The following is a 23,168-nucleotide window of genomic DNA, read 5'->3' as shown; positions in this document are numbered from 1 at the left end:
CGTCTTAACACCTGTGCATAATAAAGACAACATTACACTAATTAAATCATCGATTGCATATCAGAAAAGAAAAGCTGGTAAATTTTTATTTAGAAAAGGGCTATAGTCATTTTGTAAATGTGTCAATTATTCAAAAGGGTAATTCGAGCAGTATATAAAATGTGTTCAAGGTATTAATTGACAGAAAAGTTTAGTGAAATTAATATTATGACAATACTCTGCCAGTACATACACGAGAACTTCCTATACGCTTATAAACTATATATATAATATTAGCCAATTTAAAAAGAATAGTGATGAACATAATGTCAGTACTCGAAACAAAACAAACTCGCAATTCCATCTACTACATCTATTCTGTAAAATTGCTAAATCTTTTAAAGTGGATTGTGTTATATTTTATAATAAACTCCCAAATGATATTAAAATATTACCTATTAAAAATTTAAATGTATTGTAAAAAATAAATTAACATTTAAGCTCAATTATAATGTCAAAGATTATTTAAATGATAAAGATGGTTGGAATTAATGTTTCTAAATTTTTTTTTAACCTCGTTTGAATATTATTGCAACTTTTGTACTTCATTCTGATTTGCACTAAATAACTTATAAAGTTTTACAGTGAATAAATATTTTTTCGAATTTGTGATTAGAATTTGTGTTTGTTGGTCGCTTGCTGCCAGCGTTACCTTATAACTAAATAGATCCAGAAAGTGGCGTCAGGATCCCCGACCACTCGCCGGCACTCGGCGTCCGCCAGTACGCCGCCAGGTTCATCGTACGGGTCCAGAACTTGGCAGCGCACGGCAGGCTTGCAGTCCTCGACGTCTTGGCTCAATTCTTTCAGCCGCTCAGGTGGCACAGCACACTTCGTCGGACCAGCTGTGGATGTAGATAGACTATGTGTACTTCGATGATGCTTGTAAAATGAGACGTCACAACACACCACCACAAACCGCGTGCCTGCGATCGTCTCAGAGATTTCTGCTTTCGATGTGAGATTCCGATGTTTCGCGCTATTAATAAAATTATTAGTATTAATAAAGATATCCCAAAAGTAACCATCAAAGTGTAATCAATTACCGTTAAATATTGAAACATTGCTATAAGTTTATTCCTGACTCTCATCCACTACCACAATTATAAGTGTTTTCATTATTTTCCTATCCCGCTTAAGGCTCCTAAATTCTCCAAAGACTAAAATGATTCTATTAGATGACCCTCAAATCCGTAAATCTTCTTCAAATCGCAGGTATAAAAAAATTTGATCAATCAAGTCAACGTACTATCAAGCAACTTATGTAACTTAACTTATTATAATTTTACCAGTGGGAAGCACCATTTCACCGGGTGCCGGCTAGATTATGGGTACCACAACGGCGCCTATTTCTGACGTGAAGCAGTAATGTGTAAGCATTACTGAGTTTCGGTCTAAAGGGCACCGTAGCCACAGTAGACATATGTCTACTGTTCCGTAGCTATTGAAATTAAGAGGCAGATGAGAATTGACATCTTATGTCTCGGTGTGACGAGCGCAGTTGTAGCGCCGCTCAGAATTTGTGGGTTTTTCAATAATACTGAGCGGTACTGCATTGTAATAGGCAGGGCGTATTAATTACCATCATCTGAACGTCCTGCTCGTCAATACAATACTATCAGACTGACCGGTGCGGTAGGTGCACCAGTTGTTCTCATCCGTGGCGTTGTCGGCGCGCGGGTCTGGAGCCAGCAGAGCCAGCGGCACTCTCAGCCTGTCCGCGTGCTGCATGTACACCACGCACTGGCCGTTGTAGCACAAGTGTGGCGGACTCATCTCGAAGTAGGTGTCATCCTCCACTTCTTCTACTGCCGGCGCCGGAGTCTGAGATCATGAACACAGTTACTTAGTTTCAACTCTAACTGACTTAATATGTTTCTCTGTTATAGTCGACGAACGAGCATTACGCTCATTGATTCACTATTTTTATCAATAGGTATCCCGCGGTTTTTCTAATTATTTTAAATTTTGCCTTTGCCTTGACTTTTTTTTAGATGAAATACGAATATTTCTGTGTCACTAAACACAAGGCGCGGTTAATTAAAGTAGTTAGCTCGACAACGTTTATTCTTTCGTCGTATTTGCTAACAAAATTATTATTTAAGGCTAGCAAAGTAGTGTAGCCTAAAGCAAGATACTCTATAGGTAGGTACTAGTATTTTATTTTATTAGGAAAACAAAAAGTATTACATAACATAAATAGGTTAAAATATATACATCTTTTTACCATTGACAGTTTACGCATAGCTGCCTATAAGATTTATAATTAATTATGATTAATAAAACACTTGTTAAAGGATAAAACTACTTGTCGTTATAAAGTTTATCGCCATTAATTGTCTCGGGAGATGGTATTTGCTGTAGAGCAATCCTCCGAGGCAATCGATTTTATAAAGAAAACTATAACAAATACTATCTTGACTGAGTCCAAACGTGATCTGGAAAGGTCTCGAAAGGTCGGGTTAACTAAAATAATAATAAAAATTTAACTTTTACGCAAAATGCAATGTAAGAACACAGTTACAATTACACGCGTTTATTAAGACTACTCGTATCATATACAATATCAAATGTTCAAATTCGATTAGTAGATAGGTCCCACGACCACAGATCAGCGTGATCAAACAGCTTTTTAACATTAGAAATTATTATGTGTGTTCATAGTTGCAAGTTAACTATAAATAAGCCTACATTAATTATTAACCAGCACTATTAGAGCGAGGATGTCCACAAATAAAAGCCACAAAGTGGAAACACTAATCCAGAGGGCAGAGACATTGTAACCTCTCGTCAATGTTAAAGTAATGATTCACTACGTAATGAATGAATGATTCCATATCGGAACTAAAACATTGGACCTAGAATATTAATGTGCAGTGATTCATAACGCACAGAGTTACTTAAATGTGTAAGATAAACAATTTAATTAAACCAGGCAATCATTCTGCTCCGAAGGATGTAATAGCCCTTAAGTGCAATAAAAAAGTACAGGAAATATATTTATTAAAATATTTTGTAATCTACTGTAATATAATTATTGTTCTACATTTGTTCATACAAGAGTACATACATTTTTTTTGCCAAAATATAAATAAAAACGAATGTTAAGCGATGTCATTATCAGCCTCAACAATTATTATAAACTTCGTTTAAAAATATTTAACCGGATTTAAGCATGATTCAAGAATTTTTGACATATACCAACGTTCACTGGTGATTCAAAATGATAAACATGCCGTTATTTTCTGTTTTTAGTAGTTGGTATTCAAAACCAGGATACCTTTAAAAATCAAAAGCCTCGTTTTACAATCGTTAAGGTATTAAGTGTATACTAGAAAGTGAAACTTCAGACAGACAGGATGGTAATACGTTCCGGGTGCTTGGTTAATTAAGTCACTAGGCCGGATATTATTGATTCTAATCACACGCGCGGCAGATGTTATGGGGCACTGTGTTGACTTCGTTCAGAGGGTTTCAATATTCACCTTTTACAAAAGTATTTGAAGAGAGTATATTTTTATATATTGTATGTAAAATGGTATACCTTTGTGTACGAGTTCGAGTCCCGTATGTATTTAACCAAACTTTCAAAATTTGAGCGTACACTAAAAGGCCGACAGCGGCGGCGAGTCTTCTGGGTCGACCTAAATTTGTACTCTTGCTTCTTAGAAAGAGTGGTAGATGGAAATAATTTTGAGACGGTAATGGCATACTTAAATCTTGCTGCAGGCTCTCTTATTTTTAGTACTATAGAACTGGCTCCGTTTATGAACACCTATCCCTGATCTGATCATCAATAACATTTGTTTTTCAACCACAGCATGGACTAACAGTATCTTAGTCTCAAGACTAATAAGTTATAAACCTCATTATTGCTACATCAAATACTAGGAGTTCGAAATTCCGTGAATTTATAAATTTATATATTATTAGTGTGTATTTATATATTATTATTAATATAAAATTTCAAAGAGAGATATTTTATCTTTAAAATGCCTTCGTATTGATGTGACAACTGGGTGTTATTTGTTGACAAATGAGAGAAATGTAAAATGAAAATACATGGATAATGTCTTTGTCCTTAACTATTTTGTCAGGCTTTTGTTTATTATTCCGAAAAAAGATATTTAGTCAGTTACAACCTATGTGACAGCCAGTTCAAACTAAGTTCAAAGTGAAAAAATTATACTTTTTTAAAACACACTTTTATAGAAAACCAAAATAATAAGTAGAAAACAATAAGCATAAACTACGAATAGTGTGATTTAGTAACAAAAAATGTATTTTAAAGTGTATGAAAGTTTTTTTTAACCATATTTATTTGTCGTATTTATCCTTAAACCAAAGATAATATCGTAAAACGAATAATAAATGTATCGAACATAAAAAAATACGCTTCAGCCACAGTAGACAGTACATATGTCTACTGTGCTTCAGCTGAATTATATTTACTCATATTAAACTGACATCAGTCATTGACCAGGGTGCAAAATTTCAAATTGAAAAAGAATTCAATAACTCTATAGCATTCAAAGTTTGATATTTTATTCGTTATTGTATATTAATACTTTGTTAATTTTCTCGCACTATAAGCACTGTGCATCACTCGGAAGAAAGTGCGAATCCACTACTCGGCTATATCGAGGCCGTCGTTTTTGTCTCGTGTCTACAAACTAGAGCTAGGTAGGAATCGCGAACTTTCTTCTCTATGTCACAATTATAGTATTATTATGGTATATACATTTATTCAAACAAAACAAATCTAATATATATTTACAATACTATGACTACATAAAATTAAAACTATCATTACGTGGAAGCGTACTAAGAATACTCAACATTTCCGCGTTGGATAGCTAGGCTGATCCGTTGACCGAGATAGCTGCCAGCGCTGGGGCTTCCAGTAGCCTTATTGAGGCGCAAAGATAGTATTTTGAACATTCTCCGTGCCTCTGGGCACCACGGGCCAAGTGTTTCGACACCAAACGGTATAAAGATGTATGTAAAATGAAGTATGACTCTCTGAGACCAACATATTTGCGACGCTTGCCGTCTTCGACAGTCGAAGTGGCAGCCCCAGCACCAATTGACGTAACTTGGACATGAGAAGGAGCCAGTGTGTCGACGCAAGTAGCGTCCCACACCAGCGCCCTTCCCCGTGCCCAAGCCACCAGCGTCATTCCATCAGGACGTTTGCCATCGCGGCGGGTAATACCATTTGGCTCTAAAACAGCTGGTATATTAGGAGCGGCAAATGCCCTGCGGATGACTTCATTAATGCTGGCGTGACGACTGACTGATAACCCGTGACAACCAAGAGCATACCTGAACGCCCCATTTACATTTTTTTGACATTTTGACGTTATTTGACATTATAGTTCACGATATATGATTGCTTTTTGCTTAAACGCTTCAAACATATCTGTTGGCTAGGAATTAGATCGGCTCCTTGCCAGTACCGACTTACGTAGTAGCTACGGACCCTCCGTTCGTACGGTCCGTACGGTCCTCCATTGATGTGGTTCATTCAGTTTTATACCAAGCCGTTATTATTATTAATTATGATATCACCTATTCACTAGATAGAGTGTGTCAGTAACTCACCGCGTTGGCGACGCTGTTGTACAAGGGTCTGACGGTGGTGGTGGTGGAGGTGGTGGTGAACGGTGTCATCACCCACGTCATGTTCTCATCAGCACACCCGTACTCGCAGGCACCGACCGCTAACACTCCCGACTGACAATACGAACATGGTTATCTTATTTCATTTATCACTATACATTATGTGATATAATTCAAACGCGTATAATTATGGTTAATATTTTATATAAATTATTATGAAAAATATTCTTTTTTTTAAAACCCAAAGTCATAAAATGCTAATATCATAAATGCATACTAAAATGTGATAAATATAAGTCAGGAGCCCTATTACGAAAATCGAAATACGAAGTTTCGGTTGACGGATCGTACATTTTTCTATTACGAAAGTGTTTCGAATCCGAAGATCGAAACGAAGTTTTAACGTCACTTTTAACGACATACTTATATGTTTCGTTTTAGATAAAACATATTTATTTTATTATAAAATGGCACGTTTTTTAATGTACGAAGAGATCTTCTTGTACGAAGAAAACCTTGAAACAGCAAGAGAGCGACGTCGACTCCGGCAATATTTATTAAATAAACAAATTCCCGATGGTTGATTCCCTAATTTGTTATGAATTATCGCCATAATCATACTTTATTTGAAAAACTTTGTGAAGAGATTATAGTAATAAAGCCACTATAAAAATACGAGAGGGATTGATCCCTCTATCAAATAATAAATAAGTTTTATTAGTTATAAAGGAGCTCCATTACAAGCCAGGAATGGTCGCAAAGATCACAAATCACAGTCGCATGTTGTGTTTTACATAACATGTGTGTTCAGTCGGGGAAGATGAAATGCAAAGCAGGATGAACCAATATGTTACTGGACCACCACGCACACGAAATGAGGTAATACAATAATTACTCAACAGAAATTTAAGAATAATAATCTACTAGATATAACTATTATTGCAATCTGCCTGTAAGTGATAAAATAAAAAGATAAGATGAAGACTAGTCTGTTCAATATTCAACAAATTATATTCTAATAAATCATAAAAATTTGTGTATAGTCGTGTAAACACAAATAAATATTATTTCTTTTAATGCAGATAAAGAGAGAGGTTTTTGTACATATAAATAAAAAAAGGGATTAAATTTATCATATATTATATTTTTAAAATTATTATTTAGTTCTTTTACTTTCGCCCAGGATGCCTTCTAAATTTTTCTGAAATCTATAAGTAAGTATTTCTTGTTATATATTAATAATTAAATACTACTATACTAATTAATATTGTAAATTGTTTTTTTTTTTTGTGTGAGTGTTTTTTTTATTGCTAATAAAGTGTTTCTATTCTATTCTAAATAATACTTACTCGCATATAACTTTCACTTTACTTCTGAAAAAATTTAAACTAAAAAACCGCGAAAGTATGTTAAACTACTAGAGACTAAATAAATATATAATGCAGTAGATGACATGATACGGCAAATTTAATTTAACTAATAAAGCATATTTTCTTGCAGTAAAATAGGATTATTTTTTAAATAGATAACTTAAACGGAATATAAAGCAATTCCATTATTTAAATACATATTAACATAACGAAAAACTTATTTTTAAATTTCTAATTTGTTATCGGTTTTGGCACGATTTACCGGTAATATAAGTATGTACATTCATATCATCTTTGTATAATTTTTTTATGTCTATGGTTCCGAAACGAATTACGTCCGCACTATTCGGATCCGAAGTACTTTGGTAATAGGATTTAAATCGAAGTTCGTCGTTCTTTCGTTTCGGACCGAAACTACGTATTTCGGTTTTCGTAATAGGTGCCCAGGTCTGTAAAATGTTATTTTTCAAGTTCAAATATACATGAATGGATTGAAAAAAATGTTACCAATGGAAAATAACAACTACACAGATTTATAAATAGATTTATTGAATAAAAATACTTAAAATAAAAAATACGGCAAAAATACCAAGTCAAAGCTGCTTTAAAAAATGATATCACAAGTGTAATCAGAATAAAAATGTAGGTTCTTAACATCAAAATACAACAACATTTAAATTAATATTAATTAATGACTAATATCGGAAGTGTCCTTTACGCGAACGTTCTTCGTGGTACACTCGCATTGGTGTATTCCACGTGCCGTTTGAAGCGCCATTTGTTGTCAATCCTGTAATGAGATTCCATTTCAGATGCACGTTACAATATTCGTAATTAGGTTCTGTATGCGTTCAATTAATATAGTAGGTAGGTATACCTTTTCCAGCCAGTTGTCCGTCCAATGAGCAAGCTTAGAAATAATGTCAGGTTAATAATATAATTTACGCCAAAACATATTTTAAAACAACCAAATATCATGTAGGACTGGCTGTCTCTCTTAAAAAGTGTGTAATCTGAAAGGCGAAACACTATACCTACAGAAATCTAAGGATGCAGTACCAGATAATATACTGTGGACATTATAAAATCACTAGAAATCTGGAAGGCGAAGAGCCCTCGGCAATAATTAAAACATAATTTTCTATGTCCAAAACTAGAGATAAAACTTTGGCTTTACCTGTTGCATGCACAAGGTTATATACCTAGCAGGTATACTTGATCATTTATACAGATATACTGACCTGCACCCAGGCATCGGCTGCATATCGGCAATACAACGTTTGCTGACCCAGCAAACGTTGTATTGCCGATATTAAAATCGCGATACAAAAGTAACTCTTGATCGTAGATGGGTGAAAATTTGAAGTTGTATGTATTTTTTAATGCTGATTCATAATCAAATTTAAAAATTAAATGTCAAAAAAATTAAAAAAAAAAATTTCGTGTGGACCACCCTTAACATTTAGGGGTATGAAAAATAGATGTTGGCCGATTCTCAGACCTACTCAATATGCTCACAAAATTTCATGGGAATCGGTCAAGCCGTTTCGGAGGAGTACGGGAACGAACATTGTGACACGAGAATTTTATATATAAGAAGAAGTATATAGAGAGATAGATATATAGATGACTGACAGCTGTGAAAACATCGAAAAAAATTTAGTTTAGTTAACCTCTATTTTAAGAAATGCACGCAGACTAACACAGTGTCATATAAACCTGGAATGTTTTTATCGGTTGTTTAGCAGCAAGAGACATATAAGAGTAGAGATAACATTTTTACTATAACTTGTGGAGAGTACGAGTGGGGAAGGACTGCTTGACTTTTTTAGACCACAAGTAGAGTTACACCCACCTGACTGTACGTCGGTAGGAGAGCCAACTAATATTGAACACAACTGGCCAGTAGAGATAGTGCTCTGAACATACCTTGTAACAAGTGCGGAGGGGGCGACGTAGCAGGCGAGGCACACCTCGGTGCAAGCAGCAGGTGGTAGAGTGCGAGATACACTGCGGCCACCACTAGAGCCACTACTCCCAGGGCGCGGTACACCTCGCGAGTGGATTCCAGTTCAGACCCCAACGACACCATGCCGCTAATTATCGAACCGATGCATCGACCTGCAATTCGCCAAAGTGCCGCTGTTTTAGAACGATCCATTACGGTTTACCATAGCTACAGAATATGCACTAGCACCAATTCAGCCCGGGACTCGAACCCGGAAATTTTAAAAAATACAACAGTCGTACTGTTCGTTCTACATGGGCCACACAACAGAAAGTTGGTTTAAGGGTTTTCAATCCGCTGGTCGCCTTGTTATGAATAAATTGACGCTATTCATTAGGGATTCTTAACTGAGACGCAATGAATCCGAACTGTTTTTGAAGAGATTGAAAAATAGCTCACGTACGACAAGTCGCTACGACTGAAAAAGGTCGGTCACCCTTCAAGCAGTCTGTGCTAAACCCCGGACTTACTCGTAATATAGTGTTGCTGTGTTTCTGATTGGGTTGGAAGGGTCTGTTCTGTCAACTCTACTTTCATCTATATTTTCAACGTCACCAAACTCCAACAACTTAAATATAGATAAATAAATGTTTAAAATGATTACCCAAACAGAAGTGCGCGATGACCGGCAAAGCTTGTCCCGTGGTGGTGTACTTCTTGGGGACCAGGTGTCTGAAGTAGAGCACTGCGGTCACCCACACCAGGCTGAGCGTGAACACTTCCAGGACCTCACTGATGACTACCCAGGTGTACGTCGTGGCATACGACAACGCTGGAAGTAATAATTATAAAAGTAATGGCTTCGGAGAGGTGCAATAAGTAGAACCGTATTAATTAACTCTCATCACGGCCCCCTCTTCGCCCCGCCACGTACCAATGTGTTTTGGAATTCACATGTACATACGTTTCTTTCCTTTTAGTAAGGTCGGCTACGCTTACAAGATGCCCCTGGTATTATATGACACCAAAGTCCGTGGAGATCACATACCATCAAGTATGTAAGTATAATTAATATAATTACTATTATTACTTTCTTTATTTTGGCAATTTTTTATTCGTAAATCATTCCAAAAAAAGATTCAAAGCAGAGGCAGAAATAAAGATTAATTGTGTAAAGGGAAGTGGCTCAAAGAACTTTTAATTAATAAATGAGCTCCAATTGAAAATGTTTGTAAACAGCTATGTCAAATAGGTTTGGTAAGCTTCTTTTTTTTCCCGTATCATGCAGACTAATGCAGGGTCAAAGTACCGTTCGCACTACCGACGGATAGAATTGTTGTCGGTCGTTAAAATTAATTAAACACCACCAAGATCTATGAACACGTTATAATCACTAAAGAGCGAGGTGCCGCAACCAACCATCATTATGTCAGCTTATAGATATATAGATCTATTAATAATAAGCATCATTAATAATCTTTACTCACACAACTACTAAATATAATTGGGTTGTATCCCGTAGCACGAATTAGGAGGTAAAAAATATTGTAGTTGCTAGAGCTTTAGTCCACGATTATAATACCACTCTTATTACAGGTAATGCATCGCTTTTAAAAAAATAACGAAAAAAATTCTAACCTAAAACGGGTCAATCACGTAAATAAAACGGAACATGAGAGCTGACATGGCTGCAGGAGGTTAAAAAATGTTAATTGTAAATGAAAAATAGTAAAATGAAGCGTACAACATAGTCTCAGACTAGACGGCTTCATCAATAATAATTTTAGACTAAAAAGGTTAGAACCCAGAGCTGTAAAGCCAGTAAAAAATAATAATTATTATAATTCTCTTATTTAATTATTATATTTTTTTTATTCCGTTTGAAAACTGTGCATTACCTTGTAATAAGAGTAGTAGCACTATAATCGTAGACCAAAGCTCTATCAACTACCATACATAAAAATTGGTTAGGTTATGTAAGAACAGTTAAAACAACGCACGAGCCGAGCGTAGCGGGCCGCGGAAGCGGCCAGTGAGTGCCAAAAACAAATTGTAGGCGTTTTCCTTTCTTTCCTCCCTACAAAAATGTCATAATTTGAGGCTAGGTTATAATGTTTTTTCTCTGGAACGGTGCATTACCTTGTAAAAAGAGTGGTAGCAATATAATCGTGGACTAAAGTTCTAATATAATTACAATATTATTTACATCATAATTCGTGCTACGGGATACTAAGTTTTAACCCTATTATTTATTAGAAATATATATAATTTTTTAGATTGACATTAAAATATTATTTTGTAAATTATCATAATATGGTCAACTCTTGTATTTTTTTTATTTAAGTAATCAGCAGGGAGTTAACACTTGTGTCGTGTAAACTTCATACTAGTATATAGTAGATAGGTAATTCTTAAAGGATAAAAACGGAGTTACTGGGTATACGATGAACAGATCCGTGAGGCACGTCACGTTACGTACCTAGGTATCGCAAGCAGTAGAAGGTGAAGGCCGTGATGAAGACGTTGGAGTGTCCGATGTAGTCGACCACGGCCTCGGCCCACCACAGCGCGGGCAGGGCGGGCAGAGCGCTCGCGGTCATCGTGAGGCCCACCTGCACGCTGCTGGCGTTCAACTCCCGCACCGTCCTGAAGGGGTCACTTTAACTTTAACTTTTGCGGTATAAGAGACACAAGGAGGCGGCGCGACTTTGGGCCGTCGTACCAGCCACTCTTACCAAGAGAATATAATCACTACGTTTTAGTCTTTATTCAAACAATATTTGCGCTGAACACTAAGATGTTCCAAATTCAAAAAGTGCGCGGCAAAGATAATACGTTCTCTTACTTATAGAGTTAAGTTAGAGAACGTTAAAAACACATTATTTCCCGCTCAAACTATTCTTGCAGAAAACACCATCTTTGGGTGCACTTAAAGGCGAACCAAGTCGTCCTTTTCGAATAAATGGGATGAAAAATATATTTAAAGTGCATGTCTTTTATATAGTTATAAAAAACTAAAGCACACGTTTTAAGTATATAAAATTCAACTAAAACATAGAAAATAAATTTTAATAAATTTAAATTGAAATTAGTGTAAAAAAATATGTTTCATTATAAACAAAAGCGTGGGTTGTAGAATAATTATTATTTTAATAATATCTTAAAAAGCACCCCACGCTTTTTTTTACATATAAATATTTTTTTTATAATTATTCTTCTTCACCCCACGCTTTTGTTTATAGTGAAATATATCTTTTTACACTATTTTCAATTTAAATTTATTAAAATTTATTTTCTATTTTTTAGTTGAATTTTATATAAAGCGTGTTTTTTACTTTTTTTTAAACTATTATTTATTTTTAATTTTTTAGTTAATTTTTTTTAGATTGAATGTAGGGATTTTAATATCTGCGAATAAAAATATTTTAGTTAATTGGAAGATCACTTAATTCAGCTAGCCGGAGATCGCCGAACTAGCTCTTATAATAAGTAGCTCAGTTAAATCACACATTAATAATTTATAATGGAAACAGAATACTTAAACAGCGCCATATTTTCGTAAATAAAAACATTACTTCATCATTACAGAATCATTTGTATACGCGTATATTCCATGATATCATTTCATAATTGCCTTAAGAGTTTATTAAAATGCTTATAGATGGCGTGAAATACAAATTCATTTATTCTAAAATTATATAAATTGGCAAAAATCTTATTTTGCATGTTGAATAATGGAATAATCTTGTCAAATTTGTGTAATGTCATCGGTCCTCGATAAATCTACAAAGTTTGAACGAAATCTAGCCGTTTAAAGTGGGTCAAAATCGCGCCCAAAGAAGTCGGTTACAAACATACAGGTGAAGCTAAAAAAAAGCGGATATCTCAATGATTGATGTCTTTGTTGCATTATATAATAATAAAGTCGATTAAAAATAAGATAACTGATAACTCGAAAACTATGATATGAAATATTGCGGAAGTTACATTGGGATGGGAGTGACTCCAGTAGCTAGGGATGATTCTAGGTCTAGCCGTCACTTGAATATATTAATGTGACATTTAATTTGTCGCTAGAGACCGTGGCAGCAGGGGGCTAGCGAGGTAGTGAGGTGCAGGTGCAGGTGCCAGTACCAGGGCAGGTAGCCGTCGATGCCGCTCCACAGCGTGCCCAGCAGGAGCAGCACCACGAACAGGGCGGCGGTCTCGGCCCCGTAGCGCCGCGCGGCCGACATGGGCAGCGCGAGGACGCCGCGGGCCGTGTGCCACCACCACTCCGGCGTCGACAGTGGCATGGCGCTGCAACCGACATCAGAGATATGTCATGTATCACTGTACGAACACACTGGACCAACAACTTCCTTCATATGGTTACATAAAAAATAATATCATTATTAATTACCTTTATACTTTGTTAATTGGTTTGATTACGTACCTACGTATTTAAAATTATTATACGTAGTCTGACCATAAATACAATTAAAAATAAACAAAATATTACATTTGAATTTGGAATCTGTCATTTTTATATGATTGTTCAATGAGTTTTCTCATATTGGCGCCAATACATTGGACAATATTTTGCGATATTAAAATGGAGTGGGGTGATAAAGAAACCGAATCGCTGTGATTGCATTACACAAGGTAGGTATGGAGCCAAATGCAATTTTTACAACACTCCACATTTAGTACCTATTAGTAAAATATTTGTCTATCGGGCTATTAATAGGTACAATGAAACCTCCTCTGTTTGTGATAGAAGATCTGGCCGTCCACGTAGTGCTCGCACGAAAATGATGGTCAAAGCAGTAAGGGAAAGAATTCGAAGAAATCCTGTCCGAAAGCAAAATATTTAACCTCAGGAGATGAAGATAGCACCTAGAACCATATCGCGTATTTTAAGAGATGACTTAGGACTTACAGCCTATAATAAGTCTTTTCTTAACTGATAATTTAAAAAAGAATTGGGTGGTAAAATCGAAACAACTACGGAAGCGGTACGCAAAGGGAGGTCACAGAGTTTTATTTACAGATGAATTTTTTTTTGCAATTGAGCAACATTTTAACAAACAAAATGACCGTATTTATGCTCAAAGCTCTAAGGAAGGTTCCCAATTAGTCGACAGAGTGCTATGTGGGTACTATCCGACTTCAGTGATGGTTTGGTGGGGTATTACCTATGAAGGAGTGACTGAGCCATACTTTTGTGAAAAATGTTTCAAAACATCTGAAGTGTGCCAAGATACCATTATTGAGATGGTAGTGCCCCTTCACAACACCATGTTCAATAACCAAGAATGGTCCTTCCAGCAAAACTTGACGCCGGGTCATAATGCTCGGTCTACGCAGTCTTCTGTCTATTCATAACTGGCCTCAACGTTTAAAGTACTGTATTGCAGGCAATGGAGGCCACTTCGAATAAGCTTTTTATATTTTAAATTGTTTTATATTTATGTATTAAACTAACACACTGTAAAAGTAACAAATATTATTTGCAATAGAATTTTTTTTCTTTGTTTCAGTATTTATGGCAAGACTAGGTATATCTTTCCTTGTTTAATGTTTGTTAATGTATGATCTATGTATTATTCATAAACCTAATAAAACATATCTTACTTATCCACAATGAGAATCAGCGCACCAATCAGCATGAATAACGCGTGGAGTAGGAACGGCACCAGGAAGGGTGTCTCTGGCATCTCGGAGACGAAGAGGCCGGCCAGCGGCGGCAGGGTCGCCAGACCGACCGTACCCACCGCGAGTTGTCGGCCCACGTCGCCGCGCCCCAGAGATGTCTCTCTCGTGGCTATCACGCAAGCAGCACCCAATAACGCGAACGCAGCTGTTGGCCAGATGTCCGCAAGTATTCTAAAAAAGAAAATTTTAAATAATAAGAGCCTCTACCGTACTGTCCGTATTACAGAAGGATTTTCATACGTAAACCATGATTTATTAAAGTTTTGATGTCACCGTCTTAACACCTGTGCATAATAAAGACAACATTACACTAATTAAATCATCGATTGCATATCAGAAAAGAAAAGCTGGTAAATTTTTATTTAGAAAAGGGCTATAGTCATTTTGTAAATGTGTCAATTATTCAAAAGGGTAATTCGAGCAGTATATAAAATGTGTTCAAGGTATTAATTGACAGAAAAGTTTAGTGAAATTAATATTATGACAATACTCTGCCAGTACATACACGAGAACTTCCTATACGCTTATAAACTATATATATAATATTAGCCAATTTAAAAAGAATAGTGATGAACATAATGTCAGTACTCGAAACAAAACAAACTCGCAATTCCATCTACTACATCTATTCTGTAAAATTGCTAAATCTTTTAAAGTGGATTGTGTTATATTTTATAATAAACTCCCAAATGATATTAAAATATTACCTATTAAAAATTTAAATGTATTGTAAAAAATAAATTAACATTTAAGCTCAATTATAATGTCAAAGATTATTTAAATGATAAAGATGGTTGGAATTAATGTTTCTAAATTTTTTTTTAACCTCGTTTGAATATTATTGCAACTTTTGTACTTCATTCTGATTTGCACTAAATAACTTATAAAGTTTTACAGTGAATAAATATTTTTTCGAATTTGTGATTAGAATTTGTGTTTGTTGGTCGCTTGCTGCCAGCGTTACCTTATAACTAAATAGATCCAGAAAGTGGCGTCAGGATCCCCGACCACTCGCCGGCACTCGGCGTCCGCCAGTACGCCGCCAGGTTCATCGTACGGGTCCAGAACTTGGCAGCGCACGGCAGGCTTGCAGTCCTCGACGTCTTGGCTCAATTCTTTCAGCCGCTCAGGTGGCACAGCACACTTCGTCGGACCAGCTGTGGATGTAGATAGACTATGTGTACTTCGATGATGCTTGTAAAATGAGACGTCACAACACACCACCACAAACCGCGTGCCTGCGATCGTCTCAGAGATTTCTGCTTTCGATGTGAGATTCCGATGTTTCGCGCTATTAATAAAATTATTAGTATTAATAAAGATATCCCAAAAGTAACCATCAAAGTGTAATCAATTACCGTTAAATATTGAAACATTGCTATAAGTTTATTCCTGACTCTCATCCACTACCACAATTATAAGTGTTTTCATTATTTTCCTATCCCGCTTAAGGCTCCTAAATTCTCCAAAGACTAAAATGATTCTATTAGATGACCCTCAAATCCGTAAATCTTCTTCAAATCGCAGGTATAAAAAAATTTGATCAATCAAGTCAACGTACTATCAAGCAACTTATGTAACTTAACTTATTATAATTTTACCAGTGGGAAGCACCATTTCACCGGGTGCCGGCTAGATTATGGGTACCACAACGGCGCCTATTTCTGACGTGAAGCAGTAATGTGTAAGCATTACTGAGTTTCGGTCTAAAGGGCACCGTAGCCACAGTAGACATATGTCTACTGTTCCGTAGCTATTGAAATTAAGAGGCAGATGAGAATTGACATCTTATGTCTCGGTGTGACGAGCGCAGTTGTAGCGCCGCTCAGAATTTGTGGGTTTTTCAATAATACTGAGCGGTACTGCATTGTAATAGGCAGGGCGTATTAATTACCATCATCTGAACGTCCTGCTCGTCAATACAATACTATCAGACTGACCGGTGCGGTAGGTGCACCAGTTGTTCTCATCCGTGGCGTTGTCGGCGCGCGGGTCTGGAGCCAGCAGAGCCAGCGGCACTCTCAGCCTGTCCGCGTGCTGCATGTACACCACGCACTGGCCGTTGTAGCACAAGTGTGGCGGACTCATCTCGAAGTAGGTGTCATCCTCCACTTCTTCTACTGCCGGCGCCGGAGTCTGAGATCATGAACACAGTTACTTAGTTTCAACTCTAACTGACTTAATATGTTTCTCTGTTATAGTCGACGAACGAGCATTACGCTCATTGATTCACTATTTTTATCAATAGGTATCCCGCGGTTTTTCTAATTATTTTAAATTTTGCCTTTGCCTTGACTTTTTTTTAGATGAAATACGAATATTTCTGTGTCACTAAACACAAGGCGCGGTTAATTAAAGTAGTTAGCTCGACAACGTTTATTCTTTCGTCGTATTTGCTAACAAAATTATTATTTAAGGCTAGCAAAGTAGTGTAGCCTAAAGCAAGATACTCTATAGGTAGGTACTAGTATTTTATTTTATTAGGAAAACAAAAAGTATTACATAACATAAATAGGTTAAAATATATACATCTTTTTACCATTGACAGTTTACGCATAGCTGCCTATAAGATTTATAATTAATTATGATTAATAAAACACTTGTTAAAGGATAAAACTACTTGTCGTTATAAAGTTTATCGCCATTAATTGTCTCGGGAGATGGTATTTGCTGTAGAGCAATCCTCCGAGGCAATCGATTTTATAAAGAAAACTATAACAAATACTATCTTGACTGAGTCCAAACGTGATCTGGAAAGGTCTCGAAAGGTCGGGTTAACTAAAATAATAATAAAAATTTAACTTTTACGCAAAATGCAATGTAAGAACACAGTTACAATTACACGCGTTTATTAAGACTACTCGTATCATATACAATATCAAATGTTCAAATTCGATTAGTAGATAGGTCCCACGACCACAGATCAGCGTGATCAAACAGCTTTTTAACATTAGAAATTATTATGTGTGTTCATAGTTGCAAGTTAACTATAAATAAGCCTACATTAATTATTAACCAGCACTATTAGAGCGAGGATGTCCACAAATAAAAGCCACAAAGTGGAAACACTAATCCAGAGGGCAGAGACATTGTAACCTCTCGTCAATGTTAAAGTAATGATTCACTACGTAATGAATGAATGATTCCATATCGGAACTAAAACATTGGACCTAGAATATTAATGTGCAGTGATTCATAACGCACAGAGTTACTTAAATGTGTAAGATAAACAATTTAATTAAACCAGGCAATCATTCTGCTCCGAAGGATGTAATAGCCCTTAAGTGCAATAAAAAAGTACAGGAAATATATTTATTAAAATATTTTGTAATCTACTGTAATATAATTATTGTTCTACATTTGTTCATACAAGAGTACATACATTTTTTTTGCCAAAATATAAATAAAAACGAATGTTAAGCGATGTCATTATCAGCCTCAACAATTATTATAAACTTCGTTTAAAAATATTTAACCGGATTTAAGCATGATTCAAGAATTTTTGACATATACCAACGTTCACTGGTGATTCAAAATGATAAACATGCCGTTATTTTCTGTTTTTAGTAGTTGGTATTCAAAACCAGGATACCTTTAAAAATCAAAAGCCTCGTTTTACAATCGTTAAGGTATTAAGTGTATACTAGAAAGTGAAACTTCAGACAGACAGGATGGTAATACGTTCCGGGTGCTTGGTTAATTAAGTCACTAGGCCGGATATTATTGATTCTAATCACACGCGCGGCAGATGTTATGGGGCACTGTGTTGACTTCGTTCAGAGGGTTTCAATATTCACCTTTTACAAAAGTATTTGAAGAGAGTATATTTTTATATATTGTATGTAAAATGGTATACCTTTGTGTACGAGTTCGAGTCCCGTATGTATTTAACCAAACTTTCAAAATTTGAGCGTACACTAAAAGGCCGACAGCGGCGGCGAGTCTTCTGGGTCGACCTAAATTTGTACTCTTGCTTCTTAGAAAGAGTGGTAGATGGAAATAATTTTGAGACGGTAATGGCATACTTAAATCTTGCTGCAGGCTCTCTTATTTTTAGTACTATAGAACTGGCTCCGTTTATGAACACCTATCCCTGATCTGATCATCAATAACATTTGTTTTTCAACCACAGCATGGACTAACAGTATCTTAGTCTCAAGACTAATAAGTTATAAACCTCATTATTGCTACATCAAATACTAGGAGTTCGAAATTCCGTGAATTTATAAATTTATATATTATTAGTGTGTATTTATATATTATTATTAATATAAAATTTCAAAGAGAGATATTTTATCTTTAAAATGCCTTCGTATTGATGTGACAACTGGGTGTTATTTGTTGACAAATGAGAGAAATGTAAAATGAAAATACATGGATAATGTCTTTGTCCTTAACTATTTTGTCAGGCTTTTGTTTATTATTCCGAAAAAAGATATTTAGTCAGTTACAACCTATGTGACAGCCAGTTCAAACTAAGTTCAAAGTGAAAAAATTATACTTTTTTAAAACACACTTTTATAGAAAACCAAAATAATAAGTAGAAAACAATAAGCATAAACTACGAATAGTGTGATTTAGTAACAAAAAATGTATTTTAAAGTGTATGAAAGTTTTTTTTAACCATATTTATTTGTCGTATTTATCCTTAAACCAAAGATAATATCGTAAAACGAATAATAAATGTATCGAACATAAAAAAATACGCTTCAGCCACAGTAGACAGTACATATGTCTACTGTGCTTCAGCTGAATTATATTTACTCATATTAAACTGACATCAGTCATTGACCAGGGTGCAAAATTTCAAATTGAAAAAGAATTCAATAACTCTATAGCATTCAAAGTTTGATATTTTATTCGTTATTGTATATTAATACTTTGTTAATTTTCTCGCACTATAAGCACTGTGCATCACTCGGAAGAAAGTGCGAATCCACTACTCGGCTATATCGAGGCCGTCGTTTTTGTCTCGTGTCTACAAACTAGAGCTAGGTAGGAATCGCGAACTTTCTTCTCTATGTCACAATTATAGTATTATTATGGTATATACATTTATTCAAACAAAACAAATCTAATATATATTTACAATACTATGACTACATAAAATTAAAACTATCATTACGTGGAAGCGTACTAAGAATACTCAACATTTCCGCGTTGGATAGCTAGGCTGATCCGTTGACCGAGATAGCTGCCAGCGCTGGGGCTTCCAGTAGCCTTATTGAGGCGCAAAGATAGTATTTTGAACATTCTCCGTGCCTCTGGGCACCACGGGCCAAGTGTTTCGACACCAAACGGTATAAAGATGTATGTAAAATGAAGTATGACTCTCTGAGACCAACATATTTGCGACGCTTGCCGTCTTCGACAGTCGAAGTGGCAGCCCCAGCACCAATTGACGTAACTTGGACATGAGAAGGAGCCAGTGTGTCGACGCAAGTAGCGTCCCACACCAGCGCCCTTCCCCGTGCCCAAGCCACCAGCGTCATTCCATCAGGACGTTTGCCATCGCGGCGGGTAATACCATTTGGCTCTAAAACAGCTGGTATATTAGGAGCGGCAAATGCCCTGCGGATGACTTCATTAATGCTGGCGTGACGACTGACTGATAACCCGTGACAACCAAGAGCATACCTGAACGCCCCATTTACATTTTTTTGACATTTTGACGTTATTTGACATTATAGTTCACGATATATGATTGCTTTTTGCTTAAACGCTTCAAACATATCTGTTGGCTAGGAATTAGATCGGCTCCTTGCCAGTACCGACTTACGTAGTAGCTACGGACCCTCCGTTCGTACGGTCCGTACGGTCCTCCATTGATGTGGTTCATTCAGTTTTATACCAAGCCGTTATTATTATTAATTATGATATCACCTATTCACTAGATAGAGTGTGTCAGTAACTCACCGCGTTGGCGACGCTGTTGTACAAGGGTCTGACGGTGGTGGTGGTGGAGGTGGTGGTGAACGGTGTCATCACCCACGTCATGTTCTCATCAGCACACCCGTACTCGCAGGCACCGACCGCTAACACTCCCGACTGACAATACGAACATGGTTATCTTATTTCATTTATCACTATACATTATGTGATATAATTCAAACGCGTATAATTATGGTTAATATTTTATATAAATTATTATGAAAAATATTCTTTTTTTTAAAACCCAAAGTCATAAAATGCTAATATCATAAATGCATACTAAAATGTGATAAATATAAGTCAGGAGCCCTATTACGAAAATCGAAATACGAAGTTTCGGTTGACGGATCGTACATTTTTCTATTACGAAAGTGTTTCGAATCCGAAGATCGAAACGAAGTTTTAACGTCACTTTTAACGACATACTTATATGTTTCGTTTTAGATAAAACATATTTATTTTATTATAAAATGGCACGTTTTTTAATGTACGAAGAGATCTTCTTGTACGAAGAAAACCTTGAAACAGCAAGAGAGCGACGTCGACTCCGGCAATATTTATTAAATAAACAAATTCCCGATGGTTGATTCCCTAATTTGTTATGAATTATCGCCATAATCATACTTTATTTGAAAAACTTTGTGAAGAGATTATAGTAATAAAGCCACTATAAAAATACGAGAGGGATTGATCCCTCTATCAAATAATAAATAAGTTTTATTAGTTATAAAGGAGCTCCATTACAAGCCAGGAATGGTCGCAAAGATCACAAATCACAGTCGCATGTTGTGTTTTACATAACATGTGTGTTCAGTCGGGGAAGATGAAATGCAAAGCAGGATGAACCAATATGTTACTGGACCACCACGCACACGAAATGAGGTAATACAATAATTACTCAACAGAAATTTAAGAATAATAATCTACTAGATATAACTATTATTGCAATCTGCCTGTAAGTGATAAAATAAAAAGATAAGATGAAGACTAGTCTGTTCAATATTCAACAAATTATATTCTAATAAATCATAAAAATTTGTGTATAGTCGTGTAAACACAAATAAATATTATTTCTTTTAATGCAGATAAAGAGAGAGGTTTTTGTACATATAAATAAAAAAAGGGATTAAATTTATCATATATTATATTTTTAAAATTATTATTTAGTTCTTTTACTTTCGCCCAGGATGCCTTCTAAATTTTTCTGAAATCTATAAGTAAGTATTTCTTGTTATATATTAATAATTAAATACTACTATACTAATTAATATTGTAAATTGTTTTTTTTTTTTGTGTGAGTGTTTTTTTTATTGCTAATAAAGTGTTTCTATTCTATTCTAAATAATACTTACTCGCATATAACTTTCACTTTACTTCTGAAAAAATTTAAACTAAAAAACCGCGAAAGTATGTTAAACTACTAGAGACTAAATAAATATATAATGCAGTAGATGACATGATACGGCAAATTTAATTTAACTAATAAAGCATATTTTCTTGCAGTAAAATAGGATTATTTTTTAAATAGATAACTTAAACGGAATATAAAGCAATTCCATTATTTAAATACATATTAACATAACGAAAAACTTATTTTTAAATTTCTAATTTGTTATCGGTTTTGGCACGATTTACCGGTAATATAAGTATGTACATTCATATCATCTTTGTATAATTTTTTTATGTCTATGGTTCCGAAACGAATTACGTCCGCACTATTCGGATCCGAAGTACTTTGGTAATAGGATTTAAATCGAAGTTCGTCGTTCTTTCGTTTCGGACCGAAACTACGTATTTCGGTTTTCGTAATAGGTGCCCAGGTCTGTAAAATGTTATTTTTTGTAAAAATTGCGATTTCATTTTTTATAAGTTTTATTTTTCAAAAATAATTTCATCTCATACGTCAGATAATACCTACTAGTTCTGCACCACAACTTAATTAAGTTAGCCTTATACATTTTTGTCATAAAATTAAATAAAATCGGATCTGGATATATGAAATGCGAATAGTATGCTATCGCGTAGTTTTCCAAAGCAATAATCTTCTACTTTTCATTAATGATTGTTGCATAGATTGATATAAACAACAAAAATACAATATAATATAGCAAAAAGTCCTTACCTTTTCTCCCTCCCATCGATTACACCTCATTCCCTCAGCACAAACCTCTTGCATGACATAACCACGATCCGCGTCACACATGAACAGCACTTGAGGTCTCCTGGCCTTCAAAATAATTATAATATTTTATATCTTACCATTGTAGAAATCAAAGGAAACTTATGTAGCTTACACGAACCAGGGACGGACTTGATCAACATTTTTCTGGAAATATTATAGCGATAACCTGCAGGTTCAATTATCGTTCTATGATATAATAAATAAAACCGATCAAGTGTGAAACAGACTCGTTTACGAGAGGAAACCTTCATCATCATCATCATCATCAGCTGGAAGACGTCCACTGCTGGACAAAGACCTCCCTTATCCAGCGTATTCCGGCAATCTTGACGAGATCGTCGATCCATCTTACTACCTAATGAAACCTTACTACCGAGTG

At 35.5% G+C, this 23,168-nt stretch overlaps 1 protein-coding gene across 12 annotated transcripts in view; it reads right to left on the bottom strand.

Annotated features, from left to right (window-relative positions):
• The window catches only part of LOC126970625 (uncharacterized), a 50,892-nt gene that overhangs the window by 7,390 nt on the left and 20,334 nt on the right, over window positions 1-23,168 (bottom strand). For 3 of the 12 annotated variants that reach the window (XM_050816689.1, XM_050816678.1, XM_050816691.1), the window contains 10 exons: window positions 22,730-22,834; window positions 20,593-20,724; window positions 16,617-16,812; window positions 15,641-15,833; window positions 14,596-14,847; window positions 13,114-13,278; window positions 11,459-11,625; window positions 9,644-9,811; window positions 8,961-9,152; window positions 7,562-7,821 (listed from right to left, as the gene is read on the bottom strand). In XM_050816689.1, coding sequence (XP_050672646.1) covers window positions 7,727-7,821; window positions 8,961-9,152; window positions 9,644-9,811; window positions 11,459-11,625; window positions 13,114-13,278; window positions 14,596-14,847; window positions 15,641-15,833; window positions 16,617-16,812; window positions 20,593-20,724; window positions 22,730-22,834 — 1,665 coding nt within the window. In that variant the 3' untranslated portion in view covers window positions 7,562-7,726. Of the gene's footprint in view, window positions 1-691; window positions 885-1,667; window positions 1,864-5,643; window positions 5,776-7,561; window positions 7,822-8,960; window positions 9,153-9,643; window positions 9,812-11,458; window positions 11,626-13,113; window positions 13,279-14,595; window positions 14,848-15,640; window positions 15,834-16,616; window positions 16,813-20,592; window positions 20,725-22,729; window positions 22,835-23,168 lie in introns of those variants that run through there. The other 9 variants (XM_050816682.1, XM_050816681.1, XM_050816683.1 and 6 more) reach the window with 9 other exon arrangements.

Source organism: Leptidea sinapis, chromosome 21 (assembly GCF_905404315.1).
Source record: "Leptidea sinapis chromosome 21, ilLepSina1.1, whole genome shotgun sequence".
In the NCBI taxonomy this organism is placed as follows: Eukaryota; Metazoa; Arthropoda; class Insecta; order Lepidoptera; family Pieridae; genus Leptidea; species Leptidea sinapis.
The sequence above is the reverse complement of the archived record's forward strand: the minus strand, read 5'-3'. Positions and strand labels throughout refer to the sequence as shown.